The sequence below is a fragment of the Ruditapes philippinarum genome, unplaced genomic scaffold (genome assembly GCF_026571515.1).
Source record: "Ruditapes philippinarum isolate M1 unplaced genomic scaffold, ASM2657151v2 ctg322_1_1_1_1, whole genome shotgun sequence".
NCBI lineage: Eukaryota > Metazoa > Mollusca > Bivalvia > Venerida > Veneridae > Ruditapes > Ruditapes philippinarum.
In genome coordinates, this window is record NW_026857303.1 from 62,564 (window position 1) to 82,255 (window position 19,692).

Below are 19,692 nucleotides of genomic sequence, written 5' to 3' on the forward strand. Positions count from 1 at the left end.
TCACTAGAAAATAAAACATTTTACAAACATCCCAATCTGTCTTTTTTCAAATAACTTATCGTTTAAAAAATGCATGTTTATCCTTTGAGGCATCTTTTCGTTACAAAAAGACATATTTCTCCATCTGTTGATACTGAATGTGCCAAACTAGGCGGTGATATAGTTATATTTCAATACCGCCGTTCTCTGGGGAGAGCGGACTATTATCGGGCTATCGGATTATAACCAATCCAATGCGCGAGACCTCACAGTATTACGCGTAGCGGTTGGCTCACATCAAATATCTATTAACCAATAGGAGGCTTTCACACAAAAAGGTGCGGAGTTAGACTGAAATTTGAGATGAATGTAAAAGATATACAACTTTACGTCAAGTGATTCTAAAAATCATGCTAACAATCTGTCCTATGTTGCCATCAAAATATTGTACGAGCTTTTTTTCTTAAAAAGGATTTAAGGATATCATCTTAAGCTTCATTTTGCATGGATAATATAAACACGAACATCTATGGAAAACTATGCTCTATTCTGTAATATTCAATAAATGATAAACATAATAAAGTTTTGTTTTACCTTGTAAGTCTGTGATATATAGACAAACATTATTAATTTTTATTGAAAATATGGATCACATAAGCGAGGATTCAAACTCTTCCGTCGGAAGTTACCGTGAACGAAATAGTCCGCTAAACTTTTCAAAATCCCAGTGCCAAATGTCGACGAAAGCATCGGCATTTTCTATTGACGCTTTAATTGGTAAAAGGACGCTTGAGAAAATGCAAGCATGTGGTTTTTCGTCGGCAAATTCACCCGACGAAGATAAAGATAACTGTGTTTTACAAAAAAGAACATCGTGTGATTCACCGCCAGCGAAACGAGTCCGACATTCCGACGGAATTCCACTAGCTCCATTAGGTTAGTATAACACCAAAACATGGAAACTTTACAAATTTATAAAGACTGCATTTTTTTTCAAGATAAGATATACAAATAGCTCCCTTAGGTTAGTATAACAACAAAACGTAAACTATATAAATTTATAAAGACAGCATTTTTTTTATTCAAGATGAAATATACAAAGCTACGATACAATTTTCATTTTCTAAGAACAAGAACATAAACTTATATTACTTATGCTTTACAAGGTACCATGATATAATAATATTCAACAATCAGACTAAGTATCATGCACTGACTCAAAAGTCTGTTTTAAAGAAATGGGAAGACAATCAGAAAATGTCCCCTTTCTTTTTAGAACATGAAATAAGTAAGAAATCTTTTAACTCTGGTTTTATCAAAAAGTCAAATTAACATGCTTCTAAATTTATATTGGTATTTTTTATGTTTATATTAAGATATTTTGACCTGTATTTATATATTTTTACATCTTATTCTTTAAATTTATTTAAAATAAATGTTCAATACCATGCTAGTATTGTATATATGATTGTGGATAAAATATACCATTGTATATCAAATATGTATATAATTTAGAACGTTGAATAATGTACATTATATGTTTCCACAAATTAGTGGCTTTCTGTCAAATTCATTTAAAAACATATGTAATTTTACATTTTTTTAATGATACAAACAATTGTCACTGTATTTTATTCGCTCGTTCAGAGCAATAACATATACTCTGTCTAACTTATGTTTATTTCGCAAATTTACTAAACGTTTAAAATATATTTTCAACTAACTTCAAAGGTTGTATAGCCAACGTGGACGTACTATAGCAATATATCAAAACATAACAGGATAAAAACTACATAAGAAAACATATCAATTTTATTTTGAAACAAGTATTTTTTTAAACATTTCTTTAAACAAATGAGGGGAACATACTATGGCTTGACTGCATATTCAAAATAGATTAAGCTAGTCTAAAGCTTAGCGTATAAAATGTTCACATATTTAATTTTATAAATATGCACACTAAAACTGTAAATGTACATGTATAAATTTATTCAAAAAAGTGTTATCATTTAATTTTCAATATATATTTTATTTATAGAATTGTTCCTAAATATGTTATTTCTAATTTCCTAAAATATTTTTTTTACTGTACTAAAATATTTTATTTCTTATTGTATTAAGATATTTCATTTCTTATCATACTTTTATAGTTTACAAACATCCCGTAATCATTTTCAATACTTTGTCCATTTGTATAATACCCCTCGTTTAAGTATATATATAAATAGTTCATTTCCCTTCAAAGAGGGGAAAAAATAGTTCCCTAATGTATTAATGAATAATGATAACAACAATAATAATATCTTTATTTCCTCCAAAAGAAGAGCAAATATCGCCAAAATTTCACGTTCATAAATTACAATATTATTACGACTGAAAAACGTGCCTTTGCACATTGAAAATAAAATCTTAATCATGTACGTATCAAATTTAGAAATAAAATCAGAATTAAAATTGAACACAATAATATAAAATCTGATAACTCGACAACAAATTTGCCGTGTAAACGACTGACATTCACAATAAAATAATCAGTTACCCAATCTTCACAATCAATTACTTTATTTTGAAAATCGTCACATTTTCGTAGATATGAATCTTTTTTGTTACTATGATATATTTTGATAAAAATCGTTTATCTAAACAAATATTTAGTTTTGATAAATGATATACTATACTACTGGTATCGTTGTATACAGATGGTGATCGAAACGGGCGTTGTTATATTGTTATATTGTTATATTGTTGTAGGATTCAAACACATTTGTATAACAAAATCACAATTAAACTGATAATGTGTAATACAATTTGATTTTTTTGCTTGATAATGAAATTAAATTAACCCTAAGATTAAGAATATCTGGCGCGAAAAATCAAGTAATTTTTTGGTTTGTGCTGCAATGCCATAATGCGTGTGATTTTTTTTTCAGACCATAAAATATTCAATCTATAATTGTGGATCGTTAAAATTTGCAAAGAATGCTCACTGCGTGATGTGTGGCACTATGATTGTTATCAAAATTTGAGAGAAAATTCAAAGTGTCTGAAACAAAAAAAGAATCGTCTTTTTTTCCTTAATGTCTGGCCAAATTATTAATGTTCGCTATCAGTACAAAGTTGTATATGATGTAGAAAATATGATCATTTTTAATTAAAGATATGGAAGAAATATTTTCTCTTTGACTTTTTATTTGGCACAATTAGATTTTATAAAGATTTCTTATATAAAGAAATAAGAAATGTCTAAAAAACGCAACCTAAAAAAAGCAATTTTTGGAACCGAAAGGTTGTCACTTATAGTCTTTATTTTCCTAATTTAAAAATACGAACGATTTGTTTAATATTTTATCTCTATATATTGATGGTAAAATGAATTTCAGTGCAAAAATTCAGGCACGGTTCTATAAATTCTTGAATTAAATCTTATTCAGCCAGCAGAGTCAAACTGCTCTTGAGAAATTAAAGTCAGGTCCTAAAATCAAAGTATTTTATAATGGTGTTTTATTATCTTTTTTCAGAGCGTCTTGTGGAATCTGCCACTTCACTGAGCTCCCAAAAGTCCCCTAATTCAGAAGAATTGTCAAGCCCGAGAAAAGGGGACACACCCTCACCAACTTTTACCCCGAAGGTCGAGGACGAACAAGATAGTGAGGATATTGATGTTGTCAGTCCAACGGCGTCTCCTCCATGTTGCAAGGAGCTAGTAGATGTCGAATGTCGTCTGGAAACAAAAGAATTATGGGATAAATTTCACGAGCTCGGCACGGAGATGATTATAACTAAAACTGGCAGGTAGGTTCAGAATGATTATACAGCTTAATCAGTTATGTTTGCAAGATATGAATCGAAATAAACTTAATTGTCCGTGTATCTGCGCGCAGGCTTATTTGCAGACGATTTATTGTGAGTAACGCCTCGTTCATCATCAGAACTGATTTAGTTTGTTTTTTTTGGCAACACTTTCCATTGTTAGATTAACTAAGAGTTATTTTTAACTTAATTAAATCCTACATTAGTGTCATTTTTCTGATAGAATATATATGATAGATACGCATATGTCGTTAATTAAATAATCATTTAATATTCATTTTTGACGAGTACCTTTGTTAACTTTTGATCTTTGACTAAAGCATTTCCTACCATTAAAACAAAACAAGAAACTTTGCTTTAAGTCGGACGTTGAATTTTTGTGCAATAGAATTAATTAACAAAATAACAAGACGCATTTAGCCGGGAAAAGCATGTTCTAAAATTTCAAACTCACTTTATAATTTATGACTTTGACGCGTTTATATTTCAAAAACCGTCATTTTAGTATAAATACACATTAGATTGATTATCTATATGATGTTAACGGTAATAATTATCTTTTTTTTAGGCCGCAGAAGTACATGTCATATGTAATATTCTTATCATGTTTATCTCACATATATGAATAAAAACGAGATCTTAAAATGATTTTCTAAGCGGATGTAAATTATGATAAGGATTTTCAATAAATACAGGAGATAGTGTCGAGCATTATGATAAGAAAAATGGATAATAAATGGAAGAAAAAATCCCATTAACAAAATAACACAAATTTTCAGTTCGTTGATAGAGTTAAAGACATGGTTAAAGACAGTACTAATATTCAATTTTGGTCAACTTGCCAATTAAGTTATTTTCTGATCATTTGGATTTCAAAGCCAAATAAACACCAGTATTTATGTTGAAACATCACAGTATTAAATGTCAAGGTAAAGTGGCTTAGGTCAGAGGAAAGCAATATATTTAACTCCAAGATGACCATCCGTCAATGAGAGAAGTTTAACGGCTTTTTTTAACCAAGAACCCAATATTTGTTTAAAATCAACCGGCTATTTATTCACGCGCACGAATATTGTTTGGACTTAAATGTCCGTAAAACTATAAAACTTGATATCTTTGATAGACCCCCTTTAAGTAGAAAATTTCCACCATTGAGCAATTTTCGAGGGTCTTTTGTGGGTTGAAGAGCATTTGAGATGCTAATGCAAATATGCACAGTGTAATTTTGTTTAAATTAACTGAAAGTTAAGATGGCGGACAAGTGCGGTATGCGTCCCCCACATGCAATTACAGCCAGTCATCCGCGGTATCGGCTTAAAGTGGAATTTTCTCAGTTATTTTTTTTTCTATCAGGAAAAGCTGTTCATAATTGCTGTTTTTGGTGCAATCGTGGTCAGACATTTAATGATATTAATTGACGGCACGTTTCTATAAAGTGGTTGTAATTTTGGGACTTCTTTCCGCTATTTGATTTTCATTGGTACTCGTTTTTAGTGTTGAAGAGTTTTGCAAGGAATCAATTAAGTGTCGTGATAAAAAACTTGTTTTTATTTATCTTTGAATACGTTCAACGTTGCTGAGATATACTTAAAAATTCTTGCAGTCACATATTAATTAGATTACTTAATAAGGTTCTAAGGTTCTGAGAAACTCGAAATTAGTGCATATTTGAAAAGTAACTGACATGTGTTATATAATATACTTCTTAGATTTCCACAATTTTTAGTTTTTGTATTGTTATTTTTTGAAAACTCAATATGATTATATAAATGTAATTTTATTTTAAATAAAATGCAGACACATTGTAACTGTAGGTCGCTGTTTGTATTTAATGATCATACACTGATGTTTGTCAGGGATATAGAATCAAGGTGTATAAATCATCACCAAGGTTACACAAGTGAACACTAGGTCCGCTTCCCGTCTGTAATTAACTGGTCATCTCCAATATAAATTTTAAACTGAGACTATAATTAACCAGGGTCTATTGGGCCCCGTCTGTCGGCGCGTTGCCGCCCCCAGGGGTGAGCCCTTTTTGCTTGTAATTTACTCCCAAGGGAATCCCTTTTCAACAGTGAATTGGACAATGAAAACAAATACGGTTATAAATGGACGGTCAGTCAGCACTTTGATGACCAATGGTCAGTCATTTAAAAGTAATTCAAGAATGCATTAACAAAATTGATACCATATCTCTTCATCCGTTTGCCTTTCTTCCGAATTTCTTTCTTTTCTTTATACAAAATTATTGTTTATAAAGTTTAAACGCATATTAAAAAAACCCACTCATTTTGAATAATTTCAAATGTATTTAAAAGGTACACAAACAAGGAAATTGAAGTGGACCTAGTACAAAAACAATTACCACTTAAATAATATTACTAGTGTAATAAAAACACACAAGAAAAAATCTGTCATTTTGGTGAAAGAATTCAATTAAAAAACCCTCACAAATCTAAATTCGTAAGAAAAAAATATTTTACAGTCCCAAATTTACCATGAGTAAAATGGCATAACACAGTTCTGTTCTGTTCTGGTATAATATTAATCTAGTCACCAGGTGCCTTTACGACAGCGTAAAATGTACTTAACAGATACATGTCTGTTATTATTACGACGAACAATGCATTTTATTAGTATTTTCTCGGGTTAAATAAAATAATCATTTAAAAAAAATAGGAAGAAAATTTACCAATGTTTAAGTAATACATGTACATGTAAATATGATGACAAAAAATAAATGAATGTACCTGCTAAATTAAGGAAATTAACTGGTTATATCAAATAATTCTCTTTTTCTAAATATATAAAGGCTCGGATTTTTTGTAGTCAAAATTTCGTTAAATTTATTTTATTTTATATATAGCTATTCACTGATCCATGTTTTAGTTTTTATTGGTAAATGCTTTTGACCATTTAAAACCATGCAAACAGCAATTTGGAGGAAATAAAAGAATATAGTGTTGATTCCTGATATAGAAATCTAGAAAAAAAGGAATAAAATAGGATAAATTTTCAGACCTTTATTACATAAGAATTTGATCAAGAGAAAGATTAACAATAAGGTACATTTAAAGGATTTGCTTCTTTTAAGAGTTATGAAATATTTGTCAATAGCTATTTTTTTCTATTTTTGTCATAAAACGTTCGTAGAACTTTGGGAAATGAAATGAGAGATTGGAGCAAACATGTACTAAAATTGAATATTTCTAAAGTGTTAAAATGCTATGTGAACAGTTAAAAAATTGTAAGCAAAGGCTGTAATTATTTAAAAAAAAGAAGAAGCGCGTGTTCTAAGACGCGACTACACCAAGAGAACATCGGGCAATATGGTTAAGTGTTGGCCGGACGCTTAGACACCACGGGATATCCCAGTGGTCAATGCGGACGACGATCTGTTGTAACTGTTGGATGAATACTCATCCCTTTGTCCAGCCTTTCAGTCCCAATTATAGGCAATGAAAATTGTAATTATCAACAACAATGGACAGTTTTATACGATACTATCATGGCTAGTTTAAACAAATGTCCAACTGGTCATTTTCAAAATGAATGGGTTACAATTTTTGAGGCAATTTAAAGGTGATAAATATTTCTGCCAAAATTAGTTGTGCACTGGAAATTGGATATGTTTTCATTCGGACAGTTTGAGTCTGAAGTGTGAATCAACCCCTCCGTACGTTTTCGCCGTCCTTATCTCCTACTCATCAGTGTGTGATGGGCAGTTTGGGGTGAAAATGTGTAATTTAGACAGTGGTCATTTTCTGATCAAATTGACCAACATCTCAAGACAATCTCGGACATTTCGACACGCTTATTGTAGTGGTTACCGAATCTAATTTGGAAACGTTCTATTTTCACCTACACGTGGTTGTTTTAGCAACACCTCAGGCGACCAATACTGCTGATTTAGAACCTTATTTGGCTCTTCATCGGCTTAATATAGTAAATTTTGGACATGAGTGACAAGGGGAGAATTTGAAAGATAGTTATGTTCAAGAGATATGTGATTTTTGGTCAAACGATCAATTGCAAATTGTTGTTTTAAGGAACGAAACAATGGCTAAGTCTAAGACAAAATAACATTAAATGACTACGCACCAAGACATAATAAAATTACCCGCCGTATCTATTGTCTGCTCTGCAAGCGCAACTCATTTTGATAACATTATTATTTTATTTACATTTTTGTCGTTGCAATTTTAAATCGACAATTAATCTCACTTACTTAATTCATTTATTGTCCTTTGAAAAGAGTAATAATAATAATAAATAATAATAATAGTAATAATAACGATGATGATGATGATGATGACGTTTTTAATATATTCATAGAAAAAAAGTCATCTGTATGAATAGAAATCTTGCTTGAATAAAAAACAACCGAATTTCAGGTACATAAAAACAGATAAATGATATGTAAGGATGGTAATAAAAAATAATACATTTAATTGTTAATCTAACACTAAAAGGAACATCAAAGAGCAGTATGGTTTAAGGTTATGTCTCAATGTCGGTGTAATATTTTATTTAACAAAAAATATTTGTGTATATCTTAATGATATGATATCTAAGATGGTAAATCTTTCTCGGATATTACCACTAATTTGTTAAGATCATGTAATATGTTTTCATAATGTTTTGTTAATTTGTTTAAGATTAAATTTAATTCTTTTGTTGGCGGATTTGAATTTCAATAGAAGTATCTGTATTGAAATATGATACTTAAGTTAGAAATAAAATGATATGGCATAAAAGAAGGAAAATCAAAGAATACGAAATTTACATTTTTACGTTTTAACTGAAAAGACAGTTTTGCTAAATAATTATTATAATTATTATTTTAATTCATTTCTATCTGAATATGGTTATCAAAACAGATTTTATTAATCTTTAATTATTCTTAATAAAAAAAACTTATTTTCTAAAACAATACTTAAATAAAGAGAACAATGTATCACTATCAAACAAAACTAAAAAACTAAAAAAAAAGTGTTTTTTCCTCTTTTTTGTGTATAATTTCTAAGATTTTTTTTCTCGAATTATAAAATCATCAAATGAATAAAATCAAATCATTTAACTTGATTTTTGTTAGAATATTTATGTTTCATTATATTAAATTCTACAAATATTATCATTTCGTAACATGTAAGTTGCTTAATTTCTGATATTTTTCATTTGATGTCATCCAAAATAATGAATGGTTGAAGTTACACTTGCAGAAATATTCTGTTCATACTCGTAAATGATCGCAATATTTCATATCGAATGTTTTATGTAAGCAAAAATGCCAAGTGTATACATAAATGATGCATCTAAATAATTACTTGTCTTATTCTGTCGGGACTTAAGTACTTGTTTAGACACGTATAGACACCCAACCCACGTCTACGCTAACTGGGAGGGAGAATAATTTTGAGTGTGAATTCGAAACCGACAATTTCACCAGCTCTACATATAGCAAAACACATTTAGATTTTTCAAGTGTAAATTCGAAACCAACAATGTGAGTGGCTCTAGATATAGCAAAACACATTAACAATATTGTCTGTTTGCCATGATTAATGATAAGCGATTAGAGACAAGATCTTCAGCTTCTAGGACCCTTTTCTCAAATACAAATTGCCATCTCTTCTCCCATCCATTATAATACATCTTTCCAAGTCATTACGACGTCTTACGCGACTTCTGTCACAAGGGTTACGCTACAGTTTATCCTGTAATTGTGACAACTAACGAAAAACAAGAGACCACGTTAAAATAATTTTAATTGAAGCTTTTCATACAAAAACTGAATATGCATTTTAAAAATATTAAATTCCTGAATATTTTACATAAAATTCAAATATATAATGTATTGTTCATACAAGAACAAATACAGAAAGAAAAGAATAGAAGATAAACTTAAAAGAAACATCATCACGATTTTTCTATATGTTTCATTACATTACAAAACAATTTCAGTTGCGCTTTATATTACAATCATTTATCAATTATGACCAACCAAAACAGTCTTTCATTCAAATATTTTTATTCTTATTCTTGATCAAAATTACAGATGCGCATGCATCATTTTACTGTGTGAAAGAACTAAAGCAATTAAATCCCTTTGTTTTAAGAAGTTCAATAATTCCAAGTTGTGTTACGAAATTTGTTCTCGTCAACAAAACCAATTACTGTACCCCTGTGCTAGTCATCTCCATGGCAACAACTTGAACAACTTTCGAGTAGCTAGTTTTCTCTTCCAAGATAAACATACAGATAAGTTCCATTGTTTCATACGACTTGACCCATCATTTACCATTTGCAATTCGGAACTGTCATTTAGCGAATTTATGATGAAAGAACTACCATTTCCCGTCAGTAAAAGTCCCGGGGGACAGCCAATCATTACTAAAATCTAAGTGATAGTCACTGTTAGGTGATAAATGGCTGTGATAAAATTTGAAGCTCCGTCACATTCCAAAACAAATCTGTAGTGGATTTTTTTGCCAATTTTGGTGCCGATTTATGTGTCGCGTGGTGCAGATCTTGCTCTCCGAACGCTTAAAACTTTGCCAAGCGCTTTTCCACAGGGAATAAAAGTGTTTAAATGGCGGCTCGGATATCATGCTAATGGCGAACCGAATAGTTATTGAATGATTTGATATCGGCGAATTATCCGCGTCTGGATTGTGTTTTCTAGCAATCTTAATTTGTTTTTATTCACAAGTTCTCATATCAGCCTATCCATCAAAAACAGCAGTCGCTCTAAAAGCCATAGTACGTGTTTATTGTAACAGCTTAGTGATATATTCACCAAATTTCATAGGAATCGAATTCCTTTGAGACAAATACGTAAGAAAAAAAGAGATAACTTGGAAATTTCTTAGATAAACGGCAGACATGTAACATCTTTTATTTGCTTAGGGGCAAACATTTTATTGATTATTAATCAAAACACGAACACATATTTTGCAAACGCAGTTTAATTTGTCTCAACGCAATACATGTACTAACATTGAATTATTTTGATTATTTGTTGTTGTTTTTATCTGTGACAGCCATATCACTATTGTCACAAGATTGGAGGCGTGTAATTGTAACATATATCAACATTGATCCATAAAAAAGCAATAAATCTAATACTAATATTTCCTTTTTCACCAAAGCATGGCTTTTGCACAAATGTCGTCATACAGGAAAAAAAAATGGAAATGTATAATACATGTACTTACATTATATATCAATGAAATCATTTCTCTCTTTTCAGGCGCATGTTTCCAACAGTCCGTGTATCATTTACCGGCCTTGACCCTGATACAAAGTACAGTGTGCTCATGGATATTGTCCCGGTTGACAACAAAAGATACCGCTATGCCTACCATAGATCTTCATGGCTAGTGGCAGGGAAAGCTGACCCACCTTTACCAACAAGGTTTGTGAAATGCACGCCCTTTCTAGTTTTGCTAATGAAGAGTCATTAGAAAATCATTTACTGATGTTACATCTCAAATTAATGAGTTCTTGATGGTTTTGGTTAAATGGTCATGATACATTTTGGGTACATGTAAAATTATTAAGTTATTCACATAAAAGTAAGTATTAAGGGAAAACCATTCTATTTAAATTCTATAGTTTTAAATGCAATTTGTTATTGGAAAAAAATCATAAAATAAAAATAATAATAAAAAATAAATAAATGAACTAAACCAATAGATAAATAAATAAATAAATAAATAAATAAATACTTCGAAATCACTTATATTCGTGGGCATGAAATTTCGTGGTTTTATAACAAACAACTGACTTAATGTACGTAGAAACCCATGGGTGGTGTAACTTTTCTAAAATCAACATACATAAATTACTTGGAAATAATATTTGTAAGGGATACTGTACATTTAAAATTACATTTGTGTCTTTTTTTTACAGATTTTATGTACACCCGGACTCACCATATTTGGGAGAACAACTTGTGAAACAAACTGTGTCATTTGAGAAATTAAAACTTACTAATAACATGCTGGATAAAAATAGCCAGGTAGGTCGAATAAAATATGACAATTAATATAACGATTGCAAATTTTAACAATTCAAAGGGTTTCAAAATTTATTGACTATCGACATGTAAACTGTCTTTGGCCATATTTACAAAAAGAAAATGTATGACAAGACAGACATGAATAATATATACAAAAACATACAAACACCATATAAAGTAATACAATAATTAATATTTCGAACATTTAAGAAGAATTATACAGTTAATCATGATAACAACAACAACAAAAAGACAAAAAGAGATATTTATAGATTTTTGTCACAATTAATTTAAATACATGTACTTATTTTCTTTAAACCAGTATTGCATACTTTTATCTGTATAAATACTTCAAATTAATAGTTTGTTTCCTTGTTCATAGATAATCCTGAACTCGATGCACAAATATCAACCACGTATTCACATAGTGAAGAAAAGGGACAGCACCCCAAATCTCCCATCCATAACTACATTAGAAGCTGAAGAATTTAAGACGTTCGTATTCCCAGAAACCACATTCATCGCCGTGACAGCCTACCAAAATCAACTCGTAAGTAATTTAATCTAAATACAATTTTAAACTGAAGATTTTTTTTAACTTGATCCCTGATCGATTAAATACAAAAGCGCTGAGAAACACCTTTTCCACCAGAATCATCAACAACAAAACAATATGTTTTTAGTATATGATTCATTGTTTTGAAAAAGAAATATTTTTTGCGAATGATGTTCGTTTTGGTATTGTTCGTGATTTTTGAATAAGAAAAATACGAAACTAAATACTGAGATATATGAACTTTCTTTGAATATATTTGACTGACTCTATTATTACTTTGACTTCAGATAACTAAGTTAAAAATAGACAGTAACCCATTTGCTAAGGGATTTAGAGATTCGACGAGGTTGACAGAGTTTGATTCGTTTTACCCATCAAGAGAGAGCATGGAGAGCCTAATGCAGCAGCACACGTATGCTCGATCCCCGCTTAGAGCGTACACGGAGGCTGAAATAGAGGAGTCACTCAAACAACACAGGGAATTATACGCCAGAGGTAAATAAATTCTCTCTTATGATTTTGTACGAGAACAGTTTTAAAGTTATAGCGTATTGTGTTGCGTCTTTTTGTAGAAAATTAATATATCTTTTACAGTTTTTTGGCATATTAAGTTACAGAAAATTATTTTGTCATCTCAAATATAATAATTCATTTTTATTATCTTATGTGTTGCTTTTTGCATATTGCATCTTGCAAATTATCAAGACTAGATTTAGTAATGGTTTTAAAACCTGTAAATATTAATGGCATTTTAAAATGAAATGTGTTAAAAATTGATCGACAATCATTGTTGTTTTTGCTGACATATAATTATCCCTTTATTTGCAGAAGACCAAGCGTCTATGGAAAAGCAGGGTATGATGACGTCACCGTGGTCAATGTGGCGTCCTATACCTTCGTCACTTCTTGGAGGTTCCCCCTATCCACCAACAGATCGTTCTTTATACACCTTATACGGAGGACTTTTTGGACTAAATAATTCAAACTTTGTGTTTCCTGCACTTGGACTTCACCCCTTAATGGCCGCGAATAATATAAGTAATATGAGACTTAGAGAAGGGGTACCAACCACTTCTGGATATAATTCAGAAAGCACTCCTGGTGCCCCGCTCCATTATCCAACAGCGCTTTACAGGTATCATCCTTATTTGAACGCTGAGAAACTTTCTGCTCAGAAATCAACACCTACGTCATCAGAATCGTCGCCAACAATTGACTCAGCGAGACCATAGTGTTGAATTATTTCCTGCGCATGCGTGTTGGATGCAATTTATAGATAGTGCAAAAATGTGATAGTTATGTCGAGTTATATGATATGGTATATAAACTTTGTGCCACCAGGATATTGCCAACATTTCTGTTTAGTCGCAAACATCGTTATATACATGTCCAATTATTTATTTCTGTTTTAGAGTGTAATCCACGTTTAAAATTTGTATAATGTAGTTGAAATAGTCTCTCAAAGAGAATTCTGTTGTATGTAAAATATAGTACAATAATTTACATGATCTCCTGAAAAATTCTATAACATAATCCGTGCAAACACTGTTCTCTTAACGGATTCGAAACTTCGCGGCATGGTATATAAATGTTATATTTTATTGGGAGTTCTTTTAGTTTGAGTCTGAAATGCAGCGTTTAGCCACACACATATAATATGCGCGGTTAATTTTTTATTGTCTATAGTTTTGGATCTTGTAGAAAAAAAACTAGAAATAGTTCATTATTTTACTCTTATTTCCGCGGCAAGTCATGAATATGAATTATATAAGACATGTTTGAACAAATACCTAATTTTGGTTAACATTTATTTGTTATTTTGTCCATTTAAGAAACGTATCTGATTATTTGTATATTGTTTTTGCTTTATTTTTTGTTACATTAATATTTAAAGTAGGACTTTCTGGAAAATTAAAGCATGAACTGTTTACATTAATTTAATATATAGTTAATTGGATATTGTATTATATAACATATTTTCATGACAATAACTGATGTAACAAAGTTGATATTTTGTTATTATATTTATTTCTAATCATAACATTTAAAAAAGACAATCAGGTTAAAAGAAATCAGGATATGTAAAGTCGCTTCTTATTATTGTCTAACTGGAAAATATTCTAACGTTTTAAGTATATAGTGCGGAATAACAGCCTTTTAGTTTTAAAAAAAAAACGTGTTATTTTTTTCCCTTTAAGTGGGTTGTTATATAAAACGAGTGTACATTTTCAATTTTCAATTTAAATCAACCGAAAAGTAAATAATTTAAATATCAAGCAGTTTTTAATCTTTTAAAAAGATTATATTGCTATTTTTTGTTTATGCAATTCAAACTATTCTTTTGTGAAAGAAAAAAATACATAACAACATTCAATGTTTTTTTGGTGTTTTTGTTTTTTTTGCATCACATACTCAATCCTGTTGAAACGCGACCGGAAGTCAATAACCAATTTCATGGACACGTGGAGACAATTGACAAGTATATAAAACAATACCATTATTCAATTTCTCAAGTCAGTAAGAATATCACCATGGTTCTTCACCATTCATGCTTCTGTCTTGTATTCAACATCCAATCTTCAACACAAACTGACAGCTAGGCGATTGGCAATTTTGACCAGTCAATAGGAATTCTTCCTGACGATGGAAAACAATCATTTTGAGTTAGTCAAGTGTTAAATCGAATAAGAATTGCATTTAGTATGTGTTAATCTGTGTGAAATCGGCAAGGCTGCATCAAAGGAATGGGACGCTTGCATTATAATGCGACTAAAGTTTGTGATTTGTTTTGTTAATTTCTGTAATATTTGTTTCTAATTAAACCTGTTTCCGGTCTTGCCATGCATAAATCTTATTTATTTCATTCATGTTATGTTGCAGTTGACGACGCATTATAAAAAAATAAACTTCAGTTAAAAACGATGATTGACTTAGTTGTTTTTTCTTTCATTTTCTTAAAACATGAATCATATTTGTGACCCATTATGCATGCGATTATGTAAGAATATTATTTAGTATTATTTGTTAATTATAATAGGTAAATTTCGGTAAGTACAATTTTGATGTCCCATAATAATGTAAACGAACAATTTAATCGTATTTTAATTCTTTAATATGTGCTTATTCTCTATAACTTTAAACCTTTTATAGAATAGAATTTTAATCAAGTATTTAACTTAAAAATGGTCTGCACAATTTACAGTTCTGAAACAATTGTCTTTACCTCGTATATTTTCAGAATAATTAAAAAAAATCCTTAAAAAAGTTTTTAAAAATCCTTGAAAAATATATGAAAAACTATGAAAATCTTACAAACCCATGCCATGCTGTTCGTTTATATTTTCTTGCACAATGATGTATCTGTCCGACTATATAAAATATCATGCAATATTTGCTCTCGGAAGTAGTTCGTAGTATCATATAAATTCCGGCACACGTGACACGGATATCACTAGAGACGCGATAAGGGACGTCAATCGTGATAACATTACATGATATAACAAGCAGATATCAAGTTTATGTCACCAGAAGGCATTCAGTTTATTCTCATTACCTTATATAACAGTGAACTAAATCATTCTTATGCCTTACTTTTGTAAAGTTTAACATAACCCTGCAAATGCTACTTTATTTTCCTATGGCACTATGGCACGCCACAATTGAGTTCTTCAACACGTTGGTCAATATATACTAATACGTTAAAAATGTAGTAAAGAAAATGCACATTTCAATAAACTGTATATGAGAGTCAACAAAGTAAATCACGATTGGATTCAGTTAATTTTATCTTTGTTTGTTTGTTCATTATTACAAAGCCTTGCTGGACTATTGCTATTGTGAAGTTTATAAAAAGTCAATTTCTATCATTTATATTTGTTAATTGAAGACGATAACATGGTTTTAAAACTCACGTAAAATGAAAGATAATCATTTGTTATTTCTACTCTCATGAGTTCATAAATATCTCACAAGTACATGAGCAATGTCTGAAACTTATACGAAATCTTAAGGTATAAAGATAGTATTTTCCAAATATAAATATGACAAGATAATGATATCAGGGAGAAATTTCCTTAGTTCTCACACGATGTTAAATACCAGTGTGCTTAAAAAATTGGCCACCTCACTATTAAAATATTGTAAAACAATTTCCCTAGATATGAAACGTTGATATCCCAATATCTTTTAACTGACCCTTGTAACTTGCAATATATCACTCCAGATTAAATTCAATTTTGTAAATCTGTAAAATGGCTTGAAATACGTTTCAGAATTCGATGGAAATGTTGCATTTATCTTTGGGAGTTTTCTCTGTGAAATCCTTATCTTCCATTGGCAGTTAAGTTGTCGGTACACTATGACTTTTTCATGTACTTCCGGTTGTTAAAATAATCAATTAACTAATATCTTTGAAGGGTTGGATTATATTATATTTCTGCACACGACTTTAATTTACGTGTGTAGATCTTTATTTTCTTACCTTTTCTTTGCCAGAAAAGTGAATATGTATTTCCATTCTTACATGAGGAGAAATAAAAAGAAGAAATTGAGAAAATATGTTTTAAAGTCAGATTTTACCTTAGAATTCAATAATTCTTAATTCTTTAGAAATGATAAATGCTTTAATTATGGACTAAGATCATGTTAGATGTTGAACAACTGAAGAAACTGAACGTGCAGTAATGTGTCGTAAAGGTAGCAAAATGTAAACAAAGTAGTATTTTCACTTTCATACCAATTGCAAAAGAAGCAAAAGAGAGGCCATCTATATGGCAAAGGATTTTTGTTTAAACAAGACACAAAGATTAAACAGATTTTGAGACATAAAAATAGTAGCATTTCTAAGGCATAATGGGTCTTTAATATACTTTAATATGTTTGACTTATCACTGATGTATTGAGTCGTCAATTACTTAAGGACTATAACACAACATTGCACTATAGATGTATCATTCAGCCACCAATGTCATTATGCAGAATATATAATTGAGCCGCGTCATGACAAAACCAACATAGAGCGTTTGCGACCAGCATGGATCCAGACCAGCCTGCGCATACGCGCAGTCTGATTAGAATCCATGCTGTTCGCTTACAAACTCTATGACAAGTAGAGAAACTGATGGCGAACAGCATGGATCCTGATCAGACTGCGCGGATGCGCAGGCTGGTCTGGATCCATTCTGGTCGCAAACCCATTATGTTGGTTTTTGTCATGACGCGGCTCATATACAGACGTAAAAAAAGTTAAGAGAAAGATACACTGAGTGTGGTTTCTGAATTGGCTCAACTTTTTGTAAACAGATTTGGTTCTGAAATTCATTTCACAGGGCGGGTATTGTTTCAAGGTGTTTCCATTGCCAAAAATCCTGGCAACGTGTCAATACCAATTGAAGATAACACAAGATGGATTGCGTGCATGGTTCTTGAAAGATTTCAAAGCGTTCTGTATGATATTGTTCGATGTTTACTCATAATCAAATAACTTATTTTAAGTATCTGATAATTTCGGAATGTATTGCGAAGATCAAGTTTAAAATTTGAGCCCAAAACCGTGAGAGAATACTTTGCCGTAATTAGCTTTATAACTATGAGATGCTTAATTATTCCTTGACGAGTTTCTGCTATACAAAGGGTGGAGAAAAAGAATATGCCTAGAAACAATAAGGGTAAATGGCACTAAGCAACGCAAGACCTTTCAGGCATCTTAATAAACAAACACAACTATTAAGTTTCTAACCGCTATAAGAATTAAGTTTTAAGGATGTCGTGCAACATTGCAATCAGCATATAAGTGTTTGGCAAATACTGAGTGATCATTGTTAGACTTCAGATCATGTTTGGCTCTCATGGCGTATCATTTGGCCACGTGGTAGGTCTACTAATGCATGACGGGTAATTCAAGATGGCGCTTCAAATACTTCAGAAGATGTCGCATTGTCTGTAAACCTTGGCTGGCTTGTTTATAGAAGTATAGAACGAATATTATATAACGCGTATAGTGAAATGTGATTCTTAACTATGTAATTATTTTATAAATGAATGCCTTCTCGTTTTAATTATTTTGAAATTTATGAAGTATAACTTTATCGCGCTGATAATCTATACATCTGTTTACGATGTTTTCATCATTTCAGTAAGTTTAAACAATTATCTACAAATTGATTCATGACAGCCGATCTTGTTTGTAGCTGAATTAAATGAAACATTGTTTCGCATTACCGATGGCTTGCGAATAGATACATTGTGGTTTTATTGAAGAGTATGTGAAATGCATGTTCAAAAACATTAGTCACTATTTTTTTTCTTATAGATTTGAATAATGTATTATGTTTTTATCCTATCATATTCATTTGTGACAAATGGTAAAGAGAACAGCCGGAAATAAAAGCAATTAAAATGTACAATTATGATGTTACTGAAGAACATGCGGTTATCTCTGAAATCAAAGACAAACGTATTCTGTAGATATTTACCTCAAAGTTAGTTTCCTTTTCCTCGTATATAAACTGCATTACATTTTGTATTTCATTATAGATATCTATTGAATTAATATTACTCCAACTATAATTTCATTCAAATAACGAAATTCATGCAAGTTCGAAATTTTCGCTTATGCTAAAAAGGGCTACCCTTTCACAGTTTTTTTTATTGGTATGTGGTAAATATTAATCAAATATTGTATAACAAACGTTAAAAATAAATCTACTCGCAGACACATCAAAGAAGACAAAAATAGAATTAAGATATGAATTAATTTATAATTAGCATCATATTATTTTATTACCACTACAATACTTCAGCCGTGATGGCCCTAGATAATGTTGGTTATACTTGTGTATGCACATAATAATAATGCTTAAGATATGGATGTTAACTTGAGTTCATATCCTGTACAAATATACACACACAATAAAATGTTAACCCCCCCCAAAACAAACCCCCAATAACAAACTATGTGTGTTAGACATAGATTTAAGTCGTTTACATTATATTGTTTGTAGTTTGATAATTTATAACATATTGTCATGTATCATATATAATTATACAATATTATATGATTATATTTAATTATATTAAAGTTTAATATAATAATACATCACATTATATTATATTACACGTATATTTCATGTATATTATATTATATTATATTTCATGTATATTATATTATATTATATTTCACATGTATATTATATTATATTTCACATGTATATTTATATATTCACATATATTATATTATATTATATTATATTATTTATATTATATTATATTATATTATATTATATTATATATTATATTATATATATTATATATATTATATTATATA

At 30.3% G+C, this 19,692-nt stretch overlaps 1 protein-coding gene across 1 annotated transcript; it reads left to right on the forward strand.

The window, feature by feature from the left end:
- The first annotated feature begins 371 nt into the window (after positions 1-371).
- Positions 372-14,536, forward strand: LOC132749318 (T-box transcription factor TBX20-like). The gene is made up of 7 exons (XM_060739044.1): positions 372-915; positions 3,498-3,771; positions 11,042-11,206; positions 11,704-11,812; positions 12,195-12,362; positions 12,656-12,863; positions 13,197-14,536. Exons 1-7 carry the CDS (start codon positions 624-626, stop codon positions 13,598-13,600), a joined length of 1,620 nt encoding a protein of 539 aa, XP_060595027.1. The 5' UTR covers positions 372-623; the 3' UTR covers positions 13,601-14,536.
- Positions 14,537-19,692: the final 5,156 nt, after the last annotated feature.

What these genes read in the sequence shown, in the direction of transcription:
- LOC132749318 (XM_060739044.1), top strand. Translation starts at nt 624, where the DNA reads ATGGATCACATAAGCGAGGATTCAAACTCTTCCGTCGGAAGTTACCGT. An exon ending in ATTATAACTAAAACTGGCAG is followed by an intron (nt 3,772 to 11,041) that starts GTAGGTTCAGAA and finishes CTCTCTTTTCAG; the next exon opens with GCGCATGTTTCCAACAGTCC. An exon ending in CAGCCTACCAAAATCAACTC is followed by an intron (nt 12,363 to 12,655) that starts GTAAGTAATTTA and finishes CTTTGACTTCAG; the next exon opens with ATAACTAAGTTAAAAATAGA.